This window comes from Schistocerca serialis, chromosome 11 (assembly GCF_023864345.2).
Source record: "Schistocerca serialis cubense isolate TAMUIC-IGC-003099 chromosome 11, iqSchSeri2.2, whole genome shotgun sequence".
In the NCBI taxonomy this organism is placed as follows: domain Eukaryota; kingdom Metazoa; phylum Arthropoda; class Insecta; order Orthoptera; family Acrididae; genus Schistocerca; species Schistocerca serialis.
In genome coordinates, this window is record NC_064648.1 from 178,153,213 (window position 1) to 178,174,604 (window position 21,392).

The 21,392-nt window shown below is 42.0% G+C and overlaps 1 protein-coding gene across 1 annotated transcript in view; it reads right to left on the reverse strand.

Annotated features, from left to right (window-relative positions):
* The window catches only part of LOC126427231 (basement membrane-specific heparan sulfate proteoglycan core protein), a 792,772-nt gene that overhangs the window by 393,828 nt on the left and 377,552 nt on the right, over positions 1 to 21,392 (reverse strand). The window contains exon 13 of the mRNA XM_050089468.1: positions 19,625 to 19,753. Within this exon, the coding sequence (XP_049945425.1) occupies positions 19,625 to 19,753 (129 nt within the window). The remainder of the gene's footprint in view (positions 1 to 19,624; positions 19,754 to 21,392) is intronic.

Consider the following 21,392-nt stretch of genomic DNA (forward strand, 5'->3'; position numbering starts at 1 on the left):
TCGTGGACCAGTCGGGCACTTAGCACGGGGACTCGCAGGGGTGAATGCAGTCAAAATGACCACCCGACTAATACACAGCTCTGATACAAAACTACAGGTAAAACCCTCTAGATCAGACTATTCCGATTGTGAGCTCCCGGGCCCCCGTCGGCTCGCCCTGGGTGACAGGGTCCTATACACTATCGCCTTACTGCCTGGCTGCCCACACAGTAGCTGTTTGTCTACCCCTGCTCACCTTTGCCAGTGGGCACCGAGGTGCCTGCCTTTGTGCACTTCAGCTGGAAATGTGCACTTCTGCTGGAACACCTGTTCTAGGTTGTTAGGCCACGTCATGTTCCTCTTACACAATGGACATTCCACTCTCCTTGCTGGGGGCTCCTTCAGGATCTTTCAGTACCCTCGTTTAGCCGAACGTTCAGCTTCACAGTTGACACGTAAACCGGATCTTCTGGTGTCATTGGTTGGTTAGCTAGGTGTTCAGCTGACCAATGACACAAGAAAACCCTCAAGATGATGATTCTAGCAAACAGGTCAAAATGTCAATTGCGTAGATGAACATAAGGTGGCCTGACAATATAGAAGATTTTACCTCCAATGACAATGGTCACAAAACCCTGTGGACTTAAAATTGTAGCTCTGGAGCAGATCTCTGACATGTGCATTGGACTAGCTGACAAGTCACACTCTAATTCATGGAAAATGCAATAATAGAAACGGGAAACTGTAATACAATGAACACAATGAGTGAGCACCAGCTAACTGATACTCAAGTATTTCCATGCCTGTGGGATATGTTGATTAAAATTTCGTTCTTATCGGAGCTGTGTAGTATCATATGAAATCAAATCACAGAAAGAAACATGAAAAAATATAAGGACAGTTTAGCAGGGTGGTTCTGAGGAAAATAGTTGAAAGTTAAATAGACCGACAGAACGACCAATAAGAAGAGGACTAGAATGCCAGATAAGATTAAAAAATGGCCAGATGCGCGTAAGAGTCACACTCTGAGGGTTCTGTATAAACTTAATTATGGATTCTGACAGTTCATCCATCCTAGGAATTGTAAATCTCAAGGATTTTTGCGTGTTATTGATGTTGACACTGGCAAGATATTGGTCCCCGAAATTCCAAGATTTTGAGAATGTTTCAATTTCAAGCCTGAAGTCGGGTAACAAATGGGAAAAGAAATGTTTTTTCATGCGATCTAATTGCAAATTAACAATTTTCTGTTTTTTCCCTTTACTTGTACTGTGAAACCTTGCTGCTTGCCAAATTTCATGAGTCTAGATCAACAGAAGTACCGTATAGGTTTGATGAGTGAATTTGAGTGCATCAAGATATGTGACATAAAAGACCGTATCTTTTGCTTGCACTGACTTTTTTACACCAGGGGCAGTAGACTTTAGTATTTGACATCAATTTCAACTTGACACGTCTTCCTGCTCCAGAGAAAAAGGGGCCTTAATGGACAGACAGGCTGATAAGAAATGGCAAAAATAATTTTTTGTATTATACAATTACAGATTAACAACGTTTTGATTTAATTCCTTTACCTGGACTGTGAAACATTGCTTCTTGCCAAATTTCAGGATTCTATTTCAATGGGAAATACACTATTGGTTCTGATGAGTGAGTCTTTTAAAGTATCAAAATATGTGACATAAATGGACATATCGTTTGACTGCATTGACTTAGAAGCTTCAATTTTTTACACCAGCAAGAGACCATTGACTTTAATATGTGACATCAATTTCACCTTGATGCATGTACCTGTTGCTGATAAAAAGGGTTTTTAACAGACAGACGGACAACAAAGTGATACTATAAAGGTTTTTATTGATTAAGGTATGGAATCCTAAAAAGGCTAAAGTTATCAGTAGGTTACAGAAGAGGCACAAAAAAGTGGAAAGCCGAGATTGCCCAGATATGTGGTGACATATATCTTTGGACATCTACAATCCACAAGCCACCTTATGGTGTGTGGCGGAGGGTACTTCTGATATCGCTATCTGATCCTTCCCTGTCGCATTCATGAAAGGCGCACGAGAAGAATGATTGTTAATAAATCTCAACATGGTCTCGAATTTCTCACTGTGATCATTTCCTGAGATATCTGTGGGTGGAAATAATATACAGAAGAAGTAAATGACTGCAAGCTTATTTTCAGTACACATTCAATAGCCATCATGTACTCACACAATTCTTCACCTGTAGGAATTGCTTTTTCTGTGTAGTGAAAGTAAGTTCATGTAAGACTGAAAGTTTAATTAACATATCCGACAGACGTGGCATTACTGAAGTATCAATTAACCCAAAGTGTTCAGAGTGCAACACTTCTCGTTTCAGACAAGTGTACAATGAGAGACATAGTTACGATCTTCCCAGTCAATTCCTCTACAGATTCTACCGACATCTCGTACACCAATTACTCCACACAACTCAATAGGAAAAATCCTATGTGAATGACATCATGCAATTGCACTGGCCCCTGAAATGCAATCTTTAATACAGTAAGGCATCTGAGGTGAAAAAAAATGAGGTTATTAATCCCCACACAGCATAAATATTAATCTGGGACACATTAACCAGACCTTCAACAACTAAATTTCCAAGATGGTTCAGGGATATTTTCTGAGTATTTTGGTGGAATGGACCTGTTCTCCCTGATGGCTTGTTGCTGAATAATTTCATTTTGTCTGATTTCTTATGCTCATTTACCTCTGTATTGCACAGAAAATACCTGCATGGCAGAGCAAATGTTGACACTATGCACTGTGTGTCACGCTTGGAAACAAACTTGTTCAACTCAGTCACATTTGTTGCTGTCAACAACAGTAATGCCTGCTTTACTCTTCACAACTGAAGCTCACATTCAGTACTGCTCACTTCTGTTTTTTCCGGGACAGTCGGTTGTGCATTAACAGTGGCACACAGCAGTACAGACAGGTTTACTGGTGGAGAGGTAACCGATATGTCCTCGTGCGTGGGTTTGCCGAATGCCGTACACAGTGAGGCTTTCCTAATTCTTCCCACAGTGAAGGCAACCACGTCACTCTGGTTTTGCATCTGTGTGTCGAGTTGTATATTACAGGCTTCTTCGCTGTCATGAAGGTATCTTCACAGAAACAAAGATAATTTGGGTAATAAATGGAACAAACCATAATTACACAAAAACTACGTAATGAGCCATCACAGACCTCTGGTCCCTTACATCAAAAACTTACAAAATATCTCTGGAAATGTTGTCGGTGTAGTTGCAGTACTCCCGGTACACTTTCATACATTACATCCATCATATTTCTATCGAACAAAGCCATTCACAAGTGTCACACGATGGAAAGTTAATGGCCTCGATCAGTGGAACTGACAAAAAAGGACAGGTTGGGCAAACTACAACTGGCCTGGAAAATATTTCATGCACCGTAATATAACCAACCCAACTTACATGATCTGCCCCAAATGTAAATAATGTAAGTTGGGTTACCGAACCCACAGTTATAACAAACCAAGACTGTCTTATTCCTACAAACTAAATCATTCAATACTGGATTCTTACTATATCAATCAATCCCACTTTAGGTCAAATTCTTGCAATCTCCAACTTTTGTTCAAAAACTCAAGTTTTTCACTAATTTCATCCTGCTTTGCCATTTCAGTACCCGTTATATAAATTATGAAAACATTTCAGTACTCTTGATATAGTCTGACCCCAAAATAGTACTGGAGGATGACGGTTCAATCCCGCGTCCGGCTATCCTGATTTAGGTTTTCCGTGATTTCCCTAAATCACTCCAGGCAAATGCCGGGATGGTTCCTCTGAAAGGGCACGGCCGACTTCCTTCCCCATCCTTCCCTAATCCGATGAGACCGATGACCTTGCTGTCTGGTCTCCTTCCCCAAACAGCCCCCCCCCCCCCCCAAAATAGTAATCATCCTGATATTTGTCACAATCAGTTTAGATAAAAACGAGCAGAATGATGTATAAAGTAAAAATATGTATTAATGTAACAAATGTTCGCCCTGGTAGCTTGGCCCGGGTTCGATTCCTGGATGGGTCGGAGATTTTCTCCGCTCAGGGACTGGGTGTTGTGTTGTCCTTATCATCATCATTTCATCCCCATCGACACGCAAGTCGCCGAAGTGGCGTCAAATCGAAAGACTTGCACCAGGCGAACGGTCTACCTGACAGCAGGCCCTCGCAACAAGGCATTTCCATTTCCAATGTAACAAACTATTACACAAAATCAGCATTGTGTCGATGTTGTCAAAACAACAGAGAATATTTATTTTACTGAAAATACTCCAGTACGTATCTCTGACTTGTGAGGTCTTTGGAGTAGTTATTTACACCTTTACTGCATGTAGTTAGTTGGAAGCTGGTTTTGAAAAGAAAGGGCAGTCAGATACAGTGCTCCAAAACTGTTAATTATTGACACAAGACTGTGGGATCGAGCACCAATTTACATGAAACTGCATTTGAAAGTGATGTCAAATATTACAGATGTTGAAACAAAGAACTGGCAATAAGCTGAGGACATTAAAATGGCATTAGTGTTCTCAGTAATTTTAAGGTGAACACCCAGACCATCTAATTTCACACCCTGAAGAAACTGAGTCTACTCCAGGACAACTGCAGCCATTCTAAAGAATACGTACTAATGAACATATTACAGCTAAACAAACTGATTGTGATTATTATTATTATTATTATTATTATTATTATTATTATTACTATTTATGTTGCAAAACAGTGATGATTCAATAAAATACATTCACTGATTTTCTTCAATTGTGGGTTGGACATCTATTTTTTGTATACGTTACACAGTACATGAAATATTTTTCAGGCCTGTTTCATTTTCTCTGCACCTTCCAGCAGGCCACGGTAGCATGACCATACTAGAATATGTGAATGAAACATCAGAGTTACATCAAGACGCTAAGTATGCAATTGTGGCCACAGTTCCAAATCCAAACAAAAAATGCAGGTGACCTGACATTTGTTATCGGAAGCCGAGCAGCAGCAAGTACGGAATGAGATTAAGCTTTGCAAGAAGCGTCTACCCGAACACCGATTCGTCGTAGTGGAACAAGCAGTATCCCAGATGTGGACACAAATTCCAAATGTTCAACATACAATGCGGAAGAAATGCCTCTGCTCAGTCACGAACCAGTGACTTCACTGCATCCAACTGCCAATGGCTACCACGAAAGGTAACAATAGTCTTCTCAGACATGCAGACAGTACAGAGACATGGACAAATTGCAAAGGTTTTCTGTTCAATTATCATTCAGCAATGCACACATTTATTTAAAAAAATAGGAAGACACACATAATACAATATGACATATTTGTCAAATTGAAATTATTATCTCCAGAATTAATCTTTCGCTCTGCAGCAGACTGGGAACTGATTTGACAGATGAAATGTGTGTGTCTTAATACGTATGGATATAATGTATACCCAGAATGGGCAAAATAAAATGGGCTCAGGAAATATGTCGTCCACATTAAGATGCGCAAATCGACTAACATCATCCACTCCGAGCATGAATGACGTATGAAGTGCATCCAGAAAGTTAGTTCCATGGACCAATGAAGAAAACAAGAACATCACTAAGTACGAAATATTTACTGAAAATTGTATGCAGATCCACTGGCTACTTCTCAACACTGTGTACATAATGTCTGGGAACACTTTCAATTATTTATTGCACAAGAACTATACATTGTACAGATGTCATACATATTACATTTGAAGAGAAACTCTGAAAGTGTTTTTTACAAACATTCGATACGTGAACCACGAGTGATCCGGCAGACGTCAATACAGTAATCAAATTCTTGCCATACCCATCCCAGCACGGCATCGTCGACTGTGGCAGTCGCTTCTCGTATTCTCTCCCGGAGCTCTGCTACATCACGTGGTAGAGGCGGTACACACACCAAATCTTTAATGTGTCCCCACAGAAAAAAGTCACACGGAGTGAAATCTGGTGATCGGGGAGGACATTTCATGAAACAGCAGAAAGCTCACTCCACACCTGAACTCGCCATGTTTGCGACTAGTGCTGACTATCAGCAAATTACCAAACTACGCTGTGGTGGTATACAAGGAAAAAAAAAAAACTTTCAGGGTTTCACTTCAAAATGACATATGTATGATATCTGTACAATGTTCGGTTCTTGTGCAATAAATAATTGAAAGTGTTCCCGGACTTTATGTACACCCTGTATAGTTACCATCATTGTTGAGGCATTTGTCATAACCGTGCACCATCAATATTACGCTTATGTCATAGGAATCTGCTGCCTACATACGCAGCCACAAAGTCACTTCAGTCTGCATCTCAGTGTCATCATGCAAACACTTTCCTGCCAGAAAACGCTTCATGAGATGAATCTCACTTTGGGCAAAGCCGGGTCTGTAAAGAGGACGGTCAAAGATCTCCCAACCTAGCAGATTCGACACATTTTGTGTGTCACCGGATGTAGGGGGTCTAGCACTGCAATGCCTTTTTCAACATCCCATGTCTCCTGTTCTGGATTACCACCATTTAGGTCTCTCCCTGTGGTAAAAACTTGCACAAGATGACACCACAGCAACCCAAGGACACAGAACATGTGATTATTTTGACTGAGACTGTCTGCTCGAATTTGGTCTTCATAGGTGAACCACTATGCTGCCAATGCACAAACTGTCATTTTGTTTCTAGTGTGGCACGTGAACCCACAATTCACGGTCGAGAAACTCGTCAGCTTTCACTGCGTATCACAGCAGGAATGTCAACACTGCGACCAGACTTTCGCTTTTGTGTTTGTCTGTCAGTTGCCTCGGCACCTGTCTCGCACACACTCTATGAAAACAGAGCAACACTGAGCGAGACATCTGGGGGAACTGACGAGAGAGCTCCTAAATTAAGTGTCGCTTCACCAAAACTACTTACAAAACATTTTCCATCAGTTTCTGGTGACACCAGGGACAGTTGGTAACTACGGTTTTTGTCACAGAAATCAGTTCGTCCTCCAGCGAATTGCCTCCATCACTGTCTGACTGTATTGCCACTCATAATGTCGTGCCCACACATGTGGCACAATTTGTGATGGATGTCTGCTGGAGATTGCTTCTGAACGCACAAAAATTGAATAACTGTGCAAACTTCACTGTTGGTGGGAGACAAAACCATAGCAGCCATTTTACGCTAGCACTGTGCAGTAACCACTGCCGTCACCAGACTGAAACTGCACTCCCGTATTCCCACATACCTCCTCCCTACTCCTGCACACATTATTCCTATCTACTCATGCCATCTCTGGACATGACTGGAACTTAACTTTCTGGATGCACCTTGTTATTAGGTTGTGTATCTTACATATTTCCTTAGTCAGTTTTATATTGCTATTCCTGTAGGAAGAAATATATATACAAGGTGTACAACTTTGCTTCTGCCATTTTTTGTCCAACATTTGAGGCTTTAATGAAACAAATTGGTTACACACGTATCATCCAAAGTATTTCCCACTGCTGGCCACTACTATCTCCCATCTTTCGGGGAGTGTACCAATCCCGTGTCGAAAAAATTGTTCATCTTTTGGAGCGATCCACGAATCGACCCAGTGTCGGTCAGCCAGGCCATGCGCCATAGACCTAAACAGGTGAGAGTCAGAGGGAGCAATGTCTGGAGAATATGGCAGTTGGGGTAGGATTTCCCATTTTAATGTTTCCAAGTACGTTTTGACCTCTTTTGCAACGTGGGGTCGAGCGTTGTCGTGCTGCAAAATCACTTTATCGTGCCTCTCGCTGTATTGCAGCCATTTGTCTTTTAATGCTCTGCTCAAATGCATTAATTGCATTCGTTAACAAGCACTTGCGATTGTTTCACTCGGTTGTAACACCTCATAGTACACGACGCTGAGCTGGTCCCACGAAATGTAGGGCACAATCTTGAAGCCGTGAATATTCTATGTGGAAGCATGGCCGGGATATCCCCATGATTTTATTGTAATGAACCCATTTTTCGTCCCCGGTCACAATGTGATGCAGAAATCCCTTCCGTTTTTGCCTCTGAAGCAACTGTTCACAAATACACAAACGTCATTCAACGTCACTCGGTTTCAACTCACACGGGACCAAGTTCCTTCTTTTGGAATCGTGCCCATAGTTTTGAGACTTTTTGAAATGGCTTTCTGTGTCACTCCCACTAATCATACCAATTCTTCTCGAGTTTGATGCAAGTCTTCACTCAGCGATGTCTCCAATTCTGCATCTTCGAAAACATTCTCTCTCCCACCACTAGCCCAGCCTACAACATTAAAATCACCGTTCTGGAAGTGTTGAAACCATTCACGATATGTTCTTTCACTAATAGCGTCCTTACCATACATACTTGAGAGCATTCGATAAGACTCGGCCACTGTCTTCTTCATATTGAAACAAAACAGTAACACCTCCTGTCAATTATAAGAATTAGGCTCGTAAACTGACATTTTCAATGAAGAACAACTTTACGATGCAGACACAAATCGACTTACATTTGAATGAGGTTATGTTGATCGGGCTGCAAGCTAACTGCCTGACGTCTGCGACCTGTTTCTTTCGACCGCTACTTACCGTTGTTGCCACCTATCGGCAAATGGCGGAAGCAAAGTTGTACACCTTGTATATAAAATATACAATTTTGGTGAGACAATGGCTATAATAACCAATCACACACAACATTTACACATATTATACAAAAGAGGGTATTGAAATTGATGACCATTTCTTTGCACAGTTTTGCTTTGGATAACAGACTGGATATTAATGTCCATTACTGAAACATAAGTAAACTATGCAAATTTCCGTGTCTCTGTAACTGGACTAAAAAGGCTATAAAAAAAGAATGGAAGACATATTCCAGGTACCAGCAAAGCCATAGAGTTTGTAGTCCCACAACCAGAAGTATGAAAATCATACTACTCTTGTAACTCCTCCCTTCACTTAGCATTTCCTTTTTATCTCAAACATGCACAAGTATACTGCATAATTATTCTAGTAGTATTTTTGATGAAGTAACAAAAACTGATATTTAAATTTCATGGAAAAATGGGTGACTTATTCCTTATTGCAAACTTCTACTGACTACAAAGAAGGATTACTTCTAGGAAGGCAACTAAGAGTGTTTCAAAAGTACACCTTAGGCCAGCCCGATTATGTAGACTGATTTAAATAATCCAGTTGTACATGCTTAAGTAGAAACAATACTCTATCGCATAAAGAGTGGAAAAACTGAGACAGGGAAGAAGACCTGAAACACTTTCACCATAAAAACTACGTATTTACTCTACTCCGTGCCGAGAACTTCCTTCGATGATCTACGGATGAAGTTCACCACCAGCTGCCAACGCAGAAGTAGTTGTTATTCAGTTGAAAAAAAGAAATTGATGATACCCTGTGTAATTTTTATCACGAGTTATAACCAGGGGGCGGATGATGCATAGACGTGCAAAGCTGGTTGAAGCCAATTTTTAAAAATTCTTTTTGACTGAGCTTTATAATCAAGGCTACATTTAGGCACATATTTTCAAAATTTATGCTGAATGAAATTTCATTTATCCTTATTTCCTAAGCATATATTCAGAAACGTGCAGCATACACAAAATGTATTCCTGTTTGTGTCTACTAATGGATCAGCTACTGATTTATTGTTATTTATTTATTTAATTATTTATCAGGTTCCATACGACTACACAAGTTGGACCTACTCGGTCACGGAATGAATCAGTAGATAGTTTACAGAAAATTCACAAACAAAAGAATTACGGAATTAATAAAACTTGAAAAAATTGTGGGAGCATGCAGGAATAAACAACACATTACAGAGAAAAGTTCTCAACTACTGTGAGGAATTCCTGTACGGAATAGGAGTGCGCCTTTCAACTTGGGTTGGGGTTCATCACTCATTTTCTTCAGCTCTGTCGGGAACCTACTGAAAACAAAGCTGCTGAATAGTGCACAGCTTCCTACACAATGCCTACGGCAGTGTTATCCAAGTGTGCATCATTCTTCCATCTACCATTCACTGAATGAATGTTGCAGTTTCTCCTGAAGGAGTCAGTATTGTCAGCAACAAACCCCACAGTGGAATTTATGTACAGTGGAATTTATGTACAGAGACAGCAGAGTTAATATTCAGAGATGCCTGAACAGTGGCCTACACGAACATTGTGAACTAATCCTTCAGATTAGTCTGATCTCCATTTTTTGGACTGTGAATTCTCTTGGTGGATCCACAGTGTTGTCCAAAGATATGCAACTTAGCTTTCAACCTGCGGGTTGATTCATATGTACACAGCTTTAATACACATACTGGAAGTGAAATGCCTTCACCTTACCTGTACCTGCAAAGAAATGTGTTCAAGTTGTGGATTGCGACTATATTTTGAGAAGAAATTCAAACAACTGAATGGTTTTGTGGTTCAATTAGCACGTAAAAAACACAAATATCGAGGTTCTAATTTGTAATAGTAATCTGCTTTAGGCAAAGTGATTCATGCTTGTCACTGTACTTTGTAGAAGATTTGGAATAAATTGTGTCATCCCCCCTCTCCTCTCACCACCACCACCCACCCACCCACACACAGATACTATAGTACCACAGCTGGGTTTTGCCTAATATGTGTGTGTGTGTGTGTGTGTGCGCTGCAGTTCCACACGATATATATACACTGGGGGATGGGAGGGAATGGAGCACCACAAAGGAATTATCTGCATGAATGGGATGGAAATCAGTAGCTGTAATGTATACATGCAAATCAACAAATGATTACAATTTCAGCAAAAATTGGATGATTTATTGAAGAGAAAGAGCTTTACAAACTGAGCAACTCAATAGTGCATCGGTACACCTTCCATCCTTATCCAAGCAATTATTCGGCTTGGAATTGATGGACAGGTTCTTGGATGTCCTCCTAAGGGATGTGATGACAAATTCTGTCCAACTGGTGTGTTAGATAGTCAAAATCCTGAGTTGATTGGGGTACCCTACCCAATGTTCCAAATGTCCCCTTCTGGAAAGAGATCCAGCAACCTCGCTGCTCAGGATACGATTTGGCAAGCACAAAGACGAGGAGTAGAAATTCTCGCCATGTGTGGACGGGCATTATCTTACTGAAATGAACAGCAAGAGAGGCTTGCCATGAGTGGCAACAAAAGAAGATGCTGAATATTGTTGACATACCTCTGTGCTATACGGGTCCTGCTATGAAATTAAATGGAGCCACAGACAGACACTCTTGGTTATTAGGCCATATGGCCATATTGCAAAAACATTCTGTTGGCATCTACCCACACAGGGAGAAATGATCGTCAAGATAAAACAAGAGAAATCAGGGCTCGCACGGCAAAATTTGAGTGCTCGTTTTTCCTGTGCACCGTTCGAGAGTGAAACGGTAGAGAGACAGCTCGAAGGTGGTTTATAGAACCCTCTGCCAGGCACTTTATTGTGAATTGCAGAGTAATCACGTAGATGTTGATGTAGGCAGCAGATGGCAGGACGGTATCCCACTGCCGTCCAGGGCATCTCCAGACAAGTCTTCTGGTCACTGGGACTCCAGTAGAAGTGAGACTCATCACTGAAGACAATTTTACACCAGTCAATGAGATTCCAGGTCCAAAACGTGTCTCCACATGCACCGGACAGTGGTGGGAAAACAACCTAACTGCCACTCACACAGATATCAGGCAAAACCAAGCTGTGGAACTGTAGTATTTGTGTGTGTGTGTGTGTGTTTGATGGCGTGGGGTACCATTTCTTTTCAGAGTGGGACCCCTTTGGTTATCATCCACAGGTCCCCTACAGCACCGGAGTAATCAATGATATTCAACACTCTGTTTTGTTGCAATTCGTGGAAAATCATCCCGGGTTACATTTCAGCGAGTTAATGCCCGCCCTCATGTAGCGACGGTTTCTATTGCTTTTCTTCGTGCTTGACAATCTGTACTTTGGCCAGCAACGTTGCCATATCTTTTCCCAACTGAAAATGTTTGGAGCATTACAAGCAGAGCCCTCCAACCAGCTTGGGAAACTGATGATCTAACTTGCCAGTTGGACAGAATTTGGCACAATATCCCTAAGGACGACATTCCCCGACTCGATCAATCGATGCCGAGCCGACTAACTGCTTACGTAAGGGCCAGAGATGGACTGATGTGTTATTGTTCTCGAATAAATCATCCAATGTTTGCTGAAATTGTAATCAAGACACAATTAGTCAAAACCGAGCTGTGAGGCAGTAGTTTTTTTTATGAGTGTATATATACTTATACTGGACAAAATGCCAATGAGGCATTTAACCCATAGTGTGTGGAGGGTGTAGCCCAGGTTGGAAGTGATTGTCTTTTTGGGGCATTTTTCATACCGTGATTTGGCCCCACTCACTCAGGCCACTGTGAACAGGAAAGACGATTGAACAGTCCGTGGTCGTACTGCCGGTCCACAGTGTCCAACGGGCACAATATTTCGACAATCAGACACGTCGCCATCGTCAGGTGCACTGATGGACTCGTCAACCGAGAGTGCGGCTACAACCTCAGCAGGGCACGGGAACCAGCATTGAGTCTAATTAAAATGACACTCGGCAAAGGAAACGAACGGGTGACTAGGGCAGACGAGGCAATTATACCGACGCCACCACAGACACCGACACCAGAATCTCGGCGACCGCTAACGTGCGGGCGCGGACCGCGGGGAGAACGCCTCGCGAGAGGAGGGGATTTAATACGGCCCCCCCGCCCTCAGGAGCTCAGTTCGTCATCGCACCTGACGATGGCGACACGTCTGATCGCCGAAATATTGTGCCCGTCGGACACTGTGGACCAGCAGTACACCTGTGGACTGTTCGAGCAAGAAATACGCTGGGAGAAACTGAAGAATCACAGGAAAGATGATGTCTCTTTTAAGATTCTTAGTGAGCAAAGTATTGCTCTCCCTTGTGTATTGTCACGATTGGTATGGTGTAGACACTTCCATCTTCCAGGATGACGACAGCTACATTCACAGGGCTGTAAGCATACACTTCCGATTTGATGAACATTAAGGCACCTTATCGCATCTTGACTCGCCCACTAAATGACTCCACCATAGTCTCACGGAAAACGTCTGGAACTATTTGGAACAATAGGTGAGGCGTGCCAATCAACATCCCCACAATTTGGTAGCTCTAGGGGATCTAATCACCAATTGGTGTCATCATCTGGATACTTGAAAGAACTTGTCGACTTAAATGGTACTAGCGTGCTGTCTCTTCTGGGTGACTAGAAAGGGGAGGCTGCCAATTGTGAAATTCAGATTCGATTCATACTGCGCGTAATAAAAGTTCACAGCCAGAGGTGTAATGTGGCAAAGCACCAAGAAGCACTTCTCAGCCGTTGTCGAGAAAATCGACAGTTAAAAGAAACCGTTGCAGTGAAATACTCTCTACGATTATTAATTTTGCACAGCGTCGTGGCGCAGCGGTAAGCGCTCGGGTTCGTAATCCGAAGGTCGCCGGATCGAATCTCGCGCCATGCAACCTTTTTTTTTTAGTATTTGTTCTTTCTAATTCAAATGTATATATTTACATACAAACACACACATATATATATATATAATTCCCGCAATCAGTTGCAACAATTATGCATATAATAAGTTGTTGAAAGTCGTTTGTCGTGGAAAAATAATACTTGAAATAAAACACAATATCACAAATAATATTCAAGTGGATATATATATATAAAAAATAGAGGGAAACATTCCACGTGGGAAAAATATATCTAAAAACAAAGATGATGTGACTTACCAAACAAAAGCGCTGGCAGGTCGATAGACACACAAACAAACACAAACATACACACAAAATTCAAGCTTTCACAACAAACGCTTGCTTCGTCAGGAAAGAGGGAAGGAGAGGGAAAGACGAAAGGATGTGGGTTTTAAGGGAGAGGGTAAGGAGTCATTCCAATTAATTCCAATTAATTTGAACCGAACAATTATGTTTGTTATTGTCACTGTTGCATTTCGAAATCTTTTCTGTCATCTTACTTTCTCTCTGGGATTGGAATGACTCCTTACCCTCTCCTTTAAAACCCACATCCTTTCGTCTTTCCCTCTCCTTCCCTCTTTGCTGATGAAGCAACCGTTTGTTGTGAAAGCTTGAATTTTATGTGTATGTTTGTGTATGTTTGTTTGTCTATCGACCTGCCAGCACTTTTGTTTGGTAAGTCTCATCATCTTTGTTTATATATATATATATATATATATATATATATATAATGGAAGGAAACATTCCACGTGGGAAAAATTATATATAAAAAACAAAGATGAGGTGACTTACCGAACAAAAGCGCTGGCAGGTCGATAGACACACAAACAAACACAAACACACACACAAAATTCAAGCTTTCGCAACAAACTGTTGCCTCATCAGGAAAGAGGGAAGGAGAGGGGAAGACGAAAGGAAGTGGGTTTTAAGGGAGAGGGTAAGGAGTCATTCCAATCCCGGGAGCGGAAAGACTTACCTTAGGGGGAAAAAAGGACAGGTATACACTCGCACACACGCACATATCCATCCACACATACAGACACAAGCAGACATATTTAAAGACAAAGAGTTTGGGCAGAGATGTCAGTCGAGGCAGAAGTGTAGAGGCAAAGAAGTTGTTGAAAGACAGGTGAGGTATGAGTGGCGGCAACTTGAAATTAGCGGAGATTGAGGCCTGGCGGATGACGAGAATAGAGGATATACTGAAGGGCAAGTTCCCATCTCCGGAGTTCGGATAGGTTGGTGTTGGTGGGAAGTATCCAGATAACCCGGACGGTGTAACACTGTGCCAAGATGTGCTGGCTGTGCACCAAGGCATGTTTAGCCACAGGGTGATCCTCATTACCAACAAACACTGTCTGCCTGTGTCCATTCATGCGAATGGACAGTTTGTTGCTGGTCATTCCCACATAGAATGCATCACAGTGTAGGTGTAATACACCAACAACCTGAAAACAGCTTTCGCATCCCGCAACTACCCTCCCGACCTGGTACAGAAGCAAATAACCAGAGCCACTTCCTCGTCCCCTCAAACCCAGAATCCCCCACAGAAGAACCACAAAAGTGCCCCACTTGTGACAGGATACTTTCCGGGACTGGACCAGACTCTGAATGTGGCTCTCCAGCAGGGATACGACTTCCTCAAATCCTGCCCTGAAATGAGGTCCATCCTTCATGAAATCCTCCCCACTCCGCCAAGAGTGTCTTTCCGCCGTCCACCTAACCTTCGTAACCTGTTAGTTCATCCCTATGAAATCCCCAAACCACCTTCCCTACCCTCTGGCTCCTATCCTTGTAACCGCCCCCGATGCAAAACCTGTCCCATGCACCCTCCCACCACCACCTACTCCAGTCCTGTAACCCGGAAGGTGTACACGATCAGAGGCAGAGCCACGTGTGAAAGCACCCACGTGATTTACCAACTGACCTGCCTACACTGTGATGCATTCTATGTGGGAATGACCAGCAACAAACTGTCCATTCGCATGAATGGACACAGGCAGACAGTGTTTGTTGGTAATGAGGATCACCCTGTGGCTAAACATGCCTTGGTGCACAGCCAGCACATCTTGGCACAGTGTTACACCGTCCGGGTTATCTGGATACTTCCCACCAACACCAACCTATCCGAACTCCGGAGATGGGAACTTGCCCTTCAGTATATCCTCTATTCTCGTCATCCGCCAGGCCTCAATCTCCGCTAATTTCAAGTTGCCGCCACTCATACCTCACCTGTCTTTCAACAACTTCTTTGCCTCTACACTTCTGCCTCGACTGACATCTCTGCCCAAACTCTTTGTCTTTAAATATGTCTGCTTGTGTCTGTATGTGTGGATGGATATGTGCGTGTGTGCGAGTGTATACCTGTCCTTTTTTCCCCCTAAGGTAAGTCTTTCCGCTCCCGGGATTGGAATGACTCCTTACCCTCTCCCTTAAAACCCACTTCCTTTCGTCTTCCCCTCTCCTTCCCTCTTTCCTGATGAGGCAACAGTTTGTTGCGAAAGCTTGAATTTTGTGTGTGTGTTTGTGTTTGTTTGTGTGTCTATCGACCTGCCAGCGCTTTTGTTCGGTAAGTCACCTCATCTTTGTTTTTTTTATATATATATATATATATATATATATATATATATATATATATATATATATATATATATATATATATATATAGGAAAAAAGGACAGGTATATACTCGCACACACACATATATCCATCCGCACATACACAGACACAAGCAATGTCTGCTTGTGTCTGTGTATGTGTGGATGGATATGTGTGTGTGTGCGTGTGAGTATATACCTGTCCTTTTTTCCCCCTTAGATAAATCTTTCCGCTCTCGGGATTGGAATGACTCCTTACCCTCTCCCTTAAAACCCACATCCTTTCGTCTTTCCCTCTCTTTCCCTCTTTCCTGATGAAGCAACCGTTGGTTGTGAAAGCTTGAATTTTGTGTGTATGTGTGTGTTTGTTTGTGTCTATCGACCTGCCAGCGCTTTCGTTGGGTAAGTCACATCATCTTTGTTTTTAGATATATTTTTCCCACGTGGAATGTTTCCCTCTAATTTTTATATATATATATATATATATATATATATATATATATATATATATATATATCTGTGTGTGTGTGTGTGTGTGTGTAGAAAATTATTAATCGTAGAGAGTATTTCACCGCAACGCTTTCATTTAACTGTTGATTTTCTCGACAACAGCTGAGAAGTGCATCTTGGTGCTTTGCCACATTACACCTCTGGCCATGAGCTTTTATTACGCGCAGTATGAAACGAATCTGAATTTCACAATTGGCAGCCTCCCCTTGTAAGTTTTTGTACGCTATGGTTGTTTTGCGTGACTATATTCACTGAATGGAACAGAAATTACTCACAGCAGAGAACCATATCTTTCACGACCACAATGCTTACATTTACATGGGCAGAAATACCCAAAACTGATTTCATGAGAATGGCAATGAAATAACACAACTTCCCTGGCCTCCACAACTGTTTGGATTACGGTTTACTCCTTGGAGAATCACAATTTTCCCTACTGTACTATTTGCGCATGCAATCATAGCATTGTTTATCATAAAAAAGGAGTCTACAGTTTTCATAAGTTTAATGCTGATGCCAGTTCAATGTTTTTAGATACTATTTATAGCATGTTTATCAAAAGCCAGTGGTACTTATTTCTTTAAAAAGTACAATATAGCTTATCATGCCAATTTAATTTTTCCTACTACGGATGCAATTAAATGTTTGCAAGCTTTAGAATGGAAAGAAATATGAAGTTCTGTAGCTGACAACATTATGTTTTTAACTTGTTATAGTTACAATAGCTCTAGTTTACGAAACAAGAAAAATTATTAAGAATATATGAAATTATTGGAAAAAAAATTGCCTGATGCAGGACAGTTTATTTTAACATTGCCCATATACATTTCAGCACTTTCTCTGCTGTCTTTAGTAGTTTTTTGTTTATTACACTGCCTCATCACTTATTTTGTGCTGCTGTAGTTTATATTTATCATACATTGCACAGCTCGAGTTGTTTTCTGGTGTTTTGCGATAAAATAAATAAAATACAGTGTAACGGGTAAAAATGGCGATAGTGAAGAAATAACGTGTCTTAACACATCTAAAGCAACAAGTAACAGGACTACAGCATCAGAAAACATGGGAGTTGTGTAATGTAGGACTTATAGACTAACATGGAAAAATACCATGAGACAGAATAATAAACAAAAGCCTACTGCAGATAGCACAGTGCGTGCTAAAACATACATGAGTAAAATAAATATAAATAAACCTGTCTCTTGCATAAGGCAGAACTTCTCTCTAATTTTTATTTGCAAGCATGGAGAATTACAATATCCAAAAGATGGTTTAATGAAATTATTTTGTATCAGCTGAATTCGTACCGCTGATATATGAACAGATCACCAGGGACAAAATGAACGAAAATATAAATGTCTTGAAACGAAGTCAGTTAGAGCTGACAGAAATTATAAATCTGAAATGTAATGAACATGCCACAACAAATGAAAATTTGTGCCAAACTGCATTTTTAGGTTTGTCGAAATATGATTGATATGTTAGGGATTAATTAAGTGTTCGATTGCAATATACGACTGAAATATGTAATACTCACATTAATGTAGTACTGCATACTACTTTCCACCTCTTTTTTTGCTAAGCATATAACTGATTTTGTATCTGTATGCAGTAACAATGAATGACCCTTTAATAATATGAATGTTATTACTTGAAAAGAACATAAAACTATTAAATTAAAATGTTAAGAATGCTTCGTTAATAATATGTGAACCATTATTTGGTGGCATTCATTTTTCATATTTTAATGGAAAAGTACAAATTAATTATTGAAGCAAGTTTACTGATATATAAATGTTGCACAAATGTATGCAAGTGTTGGAGCCTATTGTCAGAGAAAGCTGTATATAAGAAATTCAGAACATAAATAACATGAAAACTTCGATTTATGATGAAATATATGATCTTTATAAAAAATTGTAATATTAATAAATGTAAATGGAATAACAGAGTAAAAAACTATTACCAGCAAGTACTACTGAGTACTGAGTGACACTAACACCCCCCCCCTCCCCCCTCACACACAAAATGCAAAGACGTACATTTTGCCAGAAGAATGTGAATAAACATAGGCAGTGCAAATTCTTGTCACGTTTTTTTATGTCAAAATGTATTGTGTTGCAAGCCAGAGTGAAATTAGGTCGGACAAAAGGCGCCAAATACAGTAGCAGCAATATTTATAACTGGAATATGTGCATGCTGAAGACACTTCCAGGTGTAGGTGTAAACCAAACAAAAATGCTGCAAAGGAGAAAAAGGTCACTCTTCAGTATCTTTGGAAATGAACTATCTAGAAGCAACTCATTATTATAAATATGTTTCTTTCCATATTATAACTCATCTTTTAAACAATTGAAACAAAATGAGTATGGTAAAATAAACAAACTTTTTTTTTGTTACAAAGGCAAACTGGATGTACCTTCTTTAACATTATTGTTATTATTTTAGGCTGTATTACGGAGGAGGTGAATGCACAGCAGTTTGGCACAAATTTTCCTTGATCACATGGTATTTCTAGAATGTTTTGTGTATGCTGCACTGTTATTCAGGAGGCGGACGAATTTACGGGGCCAGGAAGCTAGCCCTGAAAATATTTCATGCACTTTACAGTGGGCAACCCACCTACCCAGGATGGATGGTGTAAGTGGGATTGCGTACCTTAAGGTGCACATAATATTTTCCAGGCACATTTACATTTGCCCATTCAGCAGAAAGGAATGTAGCGCGTACTGTGCAGATCATGCAAGCCTCCAAAGCTCGTCTGTAATGCCAGCGTCAGCACCGAATGCCGCACCGTCCGGAAATTCCGTCAGAGGAAAACGTAAGGCTTTGCGACGTGCAGTGAAGCGAGACAGAGCGAGAGAGTCAGCTCTCGGAAGACGATCGACGCTCCTGCACCAAGCGGTCCCGAGTACTCCCGCACCGGAGTACCGGTGCGAGGGAGTGAACTACGAACCGTTGGGCGGGCAGCCCTCCTCGTCCGACCCGTCGTAGCAGTCGACCCTGCGGTCGCACCGCAGGGAGCCCCTGATGCACGTCCCGTCCCGACAGCGAAACTCGTTGGCCGAACACTGGTCGTCGGTCTCTGCTCGCCGGCGAAAACACACAAATGAGATCAAAACGGGGCGGTGGCGTGCCAGCTGCCGTGACAGTGTGCTCGGCATTGCGAGGGAGGCGATGCTGTAGCCTAGACGTGGGGATGAGGAATGAGGGGAAAAGGAACAGGAGGGGGATGATGATGGTGAGGGAGGAAGGGGTGGAAAAAGGGGAGGGGAAAATGCGAAGGGGGTGGGGTAAGAGGGAGGATAAGGGGGACTGGTGGTAGAGGGGTAAAGGATAGGGGAAGAGAAGGGGGAGATGAAAGATCGAGAGAGAAGGGGAAAGACGGCAGGGCAACGTCTGGTGTGGGGTGACTGAGAAGGAGGAAAATGGGAAAGTGGGGGAGGACAGGTCAAGGGGAAGCGGAGTGCTGTGGTTCCCAACCATTCGGACATCTACAGTGTGGAACATTCAAGTTGTAACATCGTGTAGGATAGATATAATGAAAATTTTATTTGTTGTACATCTACAGCATAGCAGGAAGAATACATGATCATAAATGTATGTGTTTGGGGGTACACATTGTGTGAAATTTAGTACAAAAACTTGCCACAGCTCTAACCCGGCTGGCCTCCAGTAGAACTCAATTCAGATGACAGACGTGGGTGTGTTAGCTCGTGATTCTTCAACTCCTTGCTAGAGTCCATCTGGGAGCGCTGTGTTCCACTCTCTAGGCAAGCTGTGTCCAGCTGTTTCCAGTGCTGAGAGACTGGACAACAAGCTGGCAGGGCAACAGTCCCACATCCTCTGTATCCAGGGAAATCAAGGCGGCGCAGTCTTGTGTTATGTTGTTGAAAGATAATAACAGAGACCTCGAAGAAAGGAGACAACTACTGTCTACATTATTGGCTATGCTAACCAGAGGTGCCTGTGTCCTGTACCCAATGCCACCCCATACCACCACAGCAAGTGGTGAACCTGCTTGACGATGACAAACGGAACCCGGTAATATTCGTTCTCCTCAGAACCTCTCCGGTATCCCAGCCCGGCGCGTCCGAAGACATGCCAGACAATACAGATATTAGTAATGGCTGCTAGGCAGCACTGCTGCAGTTGCGAGTGCTGTGGTCGCCGATGTAAGCACCGCTGTAAGCCTCGTCTGTACGGTGAGCCTATCAGGGCCGATGGCTGCCATTTAAAGTCGGCAGCAGAGCCACTCTGTCAGTTGTGATTTCTCTTTGTTACGGTATACATCTCATTACACATCACGGTATTGGTCCTGAATTTGCTACTTCTCAGTATTCGACCACGCTCTGCCCTTTGGACTTAGTATTCTGCAATGCCACCTCCACTGTCTGCTATTCTCTCGTGTTGTCCCCTGTCGTTCTCTGGCAACTCGCTGTCGATGCTCTCTTACAGTCGGCCGGCCACTGCTGGTTCTGAAGCCATTCCCGGACTTGTACGATTCCAGTCACTACACTTGAGTACACCAGCTACACCTGCATCTATTCTCTGCAGACCACTGTTAGCTGCATGGGCGAGCATCCGTCCCATTGTACCAATCATTAGGGCTTCTTCCCACTCCATTAACGTATGGAGGACAGGAAGAATGCCTCTGTGCGTACAGTAACTGTTCTAATCTTATCCTCATAATACCTACGTGAAAAATATGTAGTGGATTGTAG